This window comes from Danio rerio, chromosome 21, assembly GCF_049306965.1.
Source record: "Danio rerio strain Tuebingen ecotype United States chromosome 21, GRCz12tu, whole genome shotgun sequence".
Lineage (NCBI taxonomy): Eukaryota > Metazoa > Chordata > Actinopteri > Cypriniformes > Danionidae > Danio > Danio rerio.
Window position 1 is genome coordinate 34624411 of NC_133196.1, and position 8090 is coordinate 34632500.

Here is an 8090-nt window from a genome sequence, read left to right on the forward strand (position 1 = left end):
CCAAATCACCTTGAGATCGGCTGTTTACAAGGCACCGCAAAATGGCCTGCAAAAAGTGAAATGAGTTTGGAGAAAAGCTCTAGCATCATTTGTTTGCAGATGCCACTTTGATATTTATCTATTTTGATGGCTTTCATGAATTTTTAAGTGTGGATTAAGTGGCCAAATATTTTCTGGGTCCACTATATTCATAACAGTTGATATGCTTAATAAGATACTTCACCCAAAAAGGAAATTCAGCTGTTAATTTGTTCACAAAAAAAGTATACCTGTGGCTCATGACAGTATATTGAGAGCTGCACAAAAAGCAAAGAAAACTCTCAAGATCATATACAGAAGATCTGGATTAAGGTTAATTATCATAAATAATGTTTTTTTTGCACATAATTTGCTTTGTAAGACCTCAGTGTATCATCAGAAGTCAGCATTATTCATTTTGTTTTGCCTGTATTTTAGTTTGTTTGCTTGTTTGTTTTTGATTAGCAAATTGATGGTAGACGTATATTTAATCACCAAGTTTCAGCTAAAATCTTGGTCCCACTTTAAATGAAGTGGCCTTAACTACCATGTACCTACATCAGAAAATAAGTACAGTGTACTTATTGGGTTTATATACATAGGTTCCATGTACTGTCATGTCACACAGTGGTGTGGCCATTTTTGTGACCCAACTATGCTGTCAGTCTGTTGTTGTGCAGAAATAGCTGAATTATGTTATGTTCCTTTAGTAGCACCAGTAAAAATTGACAACTTTTCATTGCATAATTGTGATGAAGATGTTTCCTGGTGCAATTGATTATGTGCTTTACAAGTTCCATGATCATGCTTGTGCTACTCGACTAATGTTAATCCTTTGAGTAGACAGCGCACCACTTGACTTTCTTTATTACTGAATAAAACCACACTGTTTTTGTTATAATTGCAGTTTAACAAATAAAATAGCCCTTTTTTGAAGTAGCTATGCTGCTTGTGGGATTTTCACTGTCATATCAAAATGCAAATGAGTATAGTTCAATGCTGGATTGTAATCTAATTTGATTAGCAGACCATCACTCAGCCATACTGTAGATCACTGGAGAGAACGATCTGTCAGAAATGCCCTGGCATCTGTTTTCTTTATTTGTTGACACACTTATGTGTTGCTCTTTAAGAGCGCACTCTCTCATGTGGGTCTGTGTATAAGAAAACTGCACCATGGGCGTGCTTATGATGACACAAATAAACATTGTGGATGTCATGCTAATTATTGAGACCTACATCACTTTCTGAGATCAAGCTCACTTTTTCGTCAAATACATTTTGAATGATAAACACATATGTGTAGTAATAATCAAATATTGATTTCATTTAGTCTCTTTTAAATGTGCTGTGGTTGTGAGTGTGACCATATCGGACACAAATATGGTGGTGAGCATAGCAAATATGACGTTTTTGGTCCCCATGGATAGTAATGCACAACACTCTCGGAGCTCTTGAAGTGGAATACGGGTAAGGTTATAGACACGTCTAGGGGTATGGGTAGGTTTAAAGTTGGGTTAAGGTAAGGGATGGGTAAACAGTCTAATTATAAATGTAATTACAGAAATTAATTACAGATGTAATTACAAGCAGATTCGTTTTATATTATTTGTACAATGTAAAAACATGCATAAGTGCATTGTACTGAAGGATTAATTTAAATGTAAGTACATAGTATTTAAGGCTACTAAACATAAAGTGGGGGGCGACACGGTGGCGCCTCTTAACAAGAAGGTCGCTGGTTCGAGTCCAAGCTGGGTCAGTTGGCATTTCTGTGTGGAGTTTGCATGTTCTTCCCGTGTTCGTGCAGGTTTTCTTTGGGTGCTCTGGTTTTCCCCTCAGTCCAAAGACTAGGTTACAGGTGAATTGAATAAACTAAATTGGCCGTAGTGTATGTGTGTATGGATGTTTCACAGTACTTGGTTGCAGCTGGTAAAGGCATCTGTTGTGTAAAAATTTGCTGGATAAGTTGGTGGTTCATTCTGCTGTAGCGACCCCTAATGAATGTAGGGACCGAGAGAAAATGAATGAATGAATGAATGAATGAATGAATGAATGAATGAATGAATATGAAGTGGGACCAATATTGAATGCTAATATTCACCAAAAAAAAAAAATCAAATGGCTTTAAATGATCACTTATTGTGTAAAAGCTTCATTTCTGAAAGTTAGGACTGTCTGAGATTTATGACCACTGTTGAACACTCTCATGGTTCTATAGTTCCCAAAAGCTTTAGTGAAATATGTCTCAGTAATTCACACATTGCAACTGAACATTCAGTAGCGCTGCCTATGAGTTCACATGGTGCACCATGCTGAGTAAATGATAATCTAACCGAAAGATTCCCAGTCAAAATGTTTGGACAGATTAGTGGTCACTGTACTCAAAAAACATCTTGTAAGAACTCAAAGCTTTGTCATGAATCTAAAAACAGCTTATACTGAAGCCAGTATACCAAAATGAGCCTCGTGTGGAATGAGCCACTTTATCCACATTATTTTTCACATAAAGGCCATTGTAGCTGAAATGCGTCGTGACTTCCGCTCTCATTGACTTCAGTTCAGTTTAGATGTACAAAACTGCTGCTCGATGTTCCAAATTGGCATTGTCTTATCATATTATTTTAATTTTAATGTATTGTTATAAATACACCATTTTGTAGCACAAGTAGTCAAACCGTTTACTGCCATTTGTTATTTCTAGTCATTTACCCATAGTGCCAAATTAATAATAATCCCCTGTAATGTACTGTAATGGTCTTGTAACATCCCACAGTGAAAACTGCAGATTTTCTTTTCCAATGAGTTTTTCAATGAGTGCTTAAAAAAAGGTTAAAAATGAGCAATACATATCTGCAGAGAGTCTATATTGATAACTTAATAATATAGTGTAGTACCTAAAGTGTACATTCATTCATTCATTCATTTATTCATTTTCTTGTCAGCTTAGTCCCTTTATTAATTCGGGGTCGCCACAGCGGAATGAACCGCTAACTCATCCAGCAAGTTTTTACACAGCGGATGCCCTTCCAGCCACAACCCATCTCTAGGAAACATCCACACACACATTCACACACACACACTCATACACTACGGACAATTTAGCCTACCCAATTCACCTGTACCTCATGGAGCACCCGGAGGAAACCCACGCGAACGCAGAAAGAACATGCAACTACCACACAGAAACATCAACTGAGCCAAGGCTCGAACCAACGACCCAGCGACCTTCTTGCTGTGAGGCGACAGCACTACCGACTTCGCCACTGCTTCACCCTAAAGTGTACATTTTATCTAAAAAAAAGTACAAAATTGTACCTTTTGAAAGTGTCCTACTCTAACGACAGCTTTATATCTTTATTTCTGAGAGTGTAAGTAAACACACTTCTCTCCTTTCCAACGTTCATGAAGGTTTAAATGCACAAGACTGTTTATTTACTGTGTATTTACTTTGAAGTCTACAATTCCGGTGTGTTTCAATAAGAGCGGTCAAAACAGGACAGTCTCTAAACTGTGATGTTTTTTATTGTAAGATCTTGATAACATTATAAGTGGACCTCAGAGAACAGTACAAAACAATCAAAAGGCGGTTCATGACCTCTATGAAAGGTCTTGTGAATGTTCTGCTCCAAGGTTGTAAAATGCATGTGTCTCTTATGTGTGGTCTCAGACTCGGTGGAAGAGTGTTCTCAGAACTGCCACGGCAATGGAGAGTGCATGTCAGGAGCGTGTCACTGCTTTCCAGGCTTCCACGGCTCAGACTGCTCTAAAGGTACTGCTTCCTGTCACACTGCAGCATTCATTGCTTTCAAAAACTGCTTCACACTGCTGCTTGAATTGTAAATGGTTTCTTTTATTTAGGACTTCTGGTTTTCATTTGACCATTTTACATACAGTATGAAAGATATTGTAGAATGTGACTAAAACTTCAAATTTTCCCCTCTTAACTTATAATCATATACAACCACTTTTATAAATCATACAATTTTCAGAAGTTAAAAAAAATATTCACCTATTAAAATGACACAATTTAATACAGTTTAGTGCAGAGATGCCCAAACTAGGGAATGCGGGCCAAAGTTGACCCATGGTAACCTTTGATTTATCCTGCCATCTCATCTGAAAAAAGGAGAAGGATGGGATGTTTTTGCGAATATCAGTTCAAATTTAATGTAACCCTTTGCTTGTTTGTTTGTTTGTTTGTTTGTTTGTTTTACTGTTAAAAGCTAACTGAAATTATATATATATATATATATATATATATATATATATATATATATATATATATATATATATATATATATATATATATATTCAATTAAATGCTGTAAATTGAATCTGATTTTGTTTAAATTTACATGCCTTTACCCAAAAATGTGAAGACTTTGGTGAGCAAATCAAGTCTGCTTGACTAGTGTATTCAGCATCGAACTCCAATGTGTTATAAATGATTTGTTTTTATTGCAATAAGTTATAATTTTAAAAAGTTAAACTGCATTAGTTAATTTGATTTAAAGTCAAGTTTTCTTTTTTATTTAGAAATATTATAATATAAATTAGGAAATTACCCATGGCATCTTTAATGCAATATAGTTTGGTATATTTACCTTTGGCCCATGGCTCTAGATGATATTTAAAAAGATATTTGGTCAACCCTGTTTTAGTGAATTAGCCATTTGAGCTTAATTATGAATAAAAATAAACAATCTTTGTTCTTTATCTTAAAATATATATTAAAGTCAAATGTTATGTAAATAATACATTTTATTGAACGATTGATTGATTTATTGGCATTGGCATATTTACATGTGGTCTTACAATTGATAAATTAAATTCACACTTGGATATTGTTTGATATATGTTAGCAGATTTGGCATGCTCTCCCAGGAGAGAACCCTGAGCTAGGAGATTATTGTGTCCAGGGCTCCCGCCTGGTCGATTGGGCATGTAAGGCGAGTACGAGATCAGGTAGTTCTCGAGAGCTCCTCGTGGTAAAGGAAGAAAGGGGGAGAAGGGGTGGATGGTTTTAGCTAGGCTACTTTGTAAAGAGTGAATTTGGATTAATCTGATTGGCTAATTATTGATTGAAGATGAGAGACCAGCTGCAATCAATCATATCACGTGGTCCTCTCAAAATTAAAATTAATATAAATAAGTTATGAAATTAAGTTAACTAAAACTAGAATCATAACAGTAATACTCTTCTTCTTACTTGAAACAAAACCCGTATTGCCTTAAAATGTAAAATAAAATAAAGAAAAATATAATTAAAGTGTAAATAAACACTCAACGACCACTATTAGGTACACCTGTCCAACTGCTTGTTACAGCAAATTTCTAATCAGCCTAACACATGGCAGCAACTCGATGCATTTAGACATCTGAATGGGGAAGAAAGGTGATTTAAGTGACTTTGAACATGGCTCTTGGTGCCAGACGGGCTGGTCAGAGTGTGTCAGGAACTTCGAATCTCTTCGATTTTCACGCACAACTATCTATAGGGTTTACAGAGAATTATCCAAAAAAGAGAAAAGTTCCAATGAGCGGCAGTTCTGTAAGAGCAAATGCCATGTTGATGGCAGAAGTCAGAGAAGAATGATCAGAGTGGTTCAAGCTGATAGAAAGGCAACATTAACTCAAATAACCATAACCTCAAACAATCACAACTAAGGTATGCAGAAGGCAAGGCAAGGCAAGTTTATTTATATAGCACATTTCATACACAATCGCAATTCAAATTGCTTTACAAGAATAAACAAGAATAAAAGAAACAAGTAAAATAAAAATAAAAAGAAATAATAAAAATGCGTAAAAACAAAACAAAACATAAAAACAGGTAAAATGTAATATAAAAGAATGAAGAAGAAGAGAAAAACATGATAGTGCAATCTGCCGGACGCAGCACAGTGCTCATTCTGTAAAGGCACAGCTAAACAGATGTGTTTTCAGTCTTGATTTGAATGTGGCTAATGTTGGAGCACATCTGATCATTTCTGGAAGCTGATTCCAGCAGCTGGGGGCATAGTGGCTAAAAGCTGATTCACCCTGCTTTGACTGAACTCTTGGAACTTCTAGTTTATATGATCCTAATGATCTGAGTGATCTGTTGTATTCAGTGAGCATATCTGTGATGTATTTAGGTCCTAGGCCATTTAGTAATTTATAGACCAGTAATAATACTTTAAAATCTATTCTGAATGTAACTGGCAGCCAGTGTAAAGACCTGAGGACAGGTGACATGTGCTCTAATTTTCTGGTTCTGGTTAGAATTCTGCAGCATTCTGCAGCATTCTGGATGAGCTGCAACTGTCTGACTGTCTTTTTAGGAAGACCAGTGAGGAGTCCATTACAGTAATCCACCCTGCTGCTGATAAAAGCATAAACAAGTTTTTCTAAATAAGAAGAGCATCTCTGAATGCACAACGTCCGGCCTTGAGGCGGATGGGCAACAGCAGCAGAAAACCACACCAGGTGCCACTCCTGTCAGCTAAGAACAGGAAACTGAGGCTACCATTCGCAAATCTCACTAAAATTGGACAATAGAAGATTGGAAAAATGTTGCCTGGTCTGATGAGTCTCGGTTTCTGCTGCGACAATGGTAGGGTCTCAGACTGGTTTCTTGAACATAACAATAAGTACACTATACTCAAATGGCGTCCACAGTCACCAGATCTCAATCCAATAGAGCACCTTCGGGATGTGGTGGAACAGGAAATTTGCATTTTGGATGTGCAGCAGACAAATCTGCAACTACTGCATGAAGCCATTATGTCAATATGGACCAAAATCTCGGAGGAATATTTGCAGTACCTTTTTGAATCTATGCCACAAAGGAGAACAGCAGTTCTGAAGGCAAAAGGGGGTCCAACCCGGTACTAGTAAGGTGTATCTAATAAAATGGCCGTTGAGTGTACAAATCTTTTAAGTATATTAGCTAAGGAAAGGACAAAAAACAACCAATTTAGATCTAAAAAAAAAAAAAAAAAAAAAGCTAAAATTGTAATGCTTCTAAAATAAAGCTGAATTGGCATAATCATTCTTTACATCATCATTTAATGCTGAATTAAATATTTTATTATTATAACTACAAAACAAGTTTTCTAGATGAACTGATGCATGTTTAATTTTGATGCCATTACAGATGTGTGAATAAAACATTTGTCTGAAATTCCCCTCGGGCTCAGTGTTTGTGGTCTGATCTTCAGTGTACATAAGCTCTGGCCATTTGTTGTAACTTCTGTATGACACCGTCACATCACGCCGAGATCCAGGTGGATGAATTTCAGCATCGCTGATTAATCCTGTCTCAGTTATGCCAAAATGTCTGATGGGTTTGTTGGCTTGACTGTGCCAGGCCAATCTTTTTGAATGATGAAGTGCTCTCAGTAGAGGCTTCGTAAAGAGAAATATGTGTCGAGCTCACCTGAGGCTATAGACAGCTAGTTTATTACTGTCGAATGCAGCTGCTGATATTGCCTTTGAGTCTCTCTACCTTAATTACACATGCAATAGTCTCTCTTATTACCATATTCAGAGTCATATGTTCATGCTGGCATTGAGGCTGAACGGTGAACTTTGGAGGGAAAGAGCCAGGATTCCTTTCTTATTTTCCTAGATTTAATACATTCCAGACAATTTTTTCACTGAAAACTGTCATTTTTCCTCTTGGGTGTCTGCTCACTTGAGTATATACTGGCTTATGCTGGAGAAATTATCTAGCAAAGTGTAAGTTGTCGGTGATGCAGTGGCGCAGTAGGTAGTGCTGTCGAATCACAGCAAGAAAGTCGCTGGGTCGCTGGTTCGAGACTCGGCTCAGTTGGCGTTTCTGTGTGGAGTTTGCATGTTCTCCCTGGGTTCGCGTGGGTTTCCTCCGGGTGCTCCGGTTTCCCTCACAGTCCAAAGACGTGCGGTACAGGTGAATTGGGTAGGCTAAATTGTCCGTAGTGTGTGTGTGTGTGTGTGTGTAAATGAGTGTGTGTGGATGTTTCCCAGAGATGGGTTGCGGCTGGAAGGGCATCCACTGCATAAAAACGTGCTGGATAAGTTGGCAGTTCATTCCGCAGTGGCGACCC

At 37.3% G+C, this 8090-nt stretch overlaps 1 protein-coding gene across 14 annotated transcripts in view; it reads left to right on the forward strand.

Moving 5' to 3' along the window:
* The window catches only part of tenm2b (teneurin transmembrane protein 2b), a 576016-nt gene that overhangs the window by 507744 nt on the left and 60182 nt on the right, over window positions 1-8090 (forward strand). For all 14 annotated transcript variants that reach the window (XM_068216114.2, XM_068216117.2, XM_068216118.2 and 11 more), the window contains one exon: window positions 3689-3790. In XM_068216114.2, the coding sequence (XP_068072215.2) occupies window positions 3689-3790 (102 nt within the window). The remainder of the gene's footprint in view (window positions 1-3688; window positions 3791-8090) is intronic.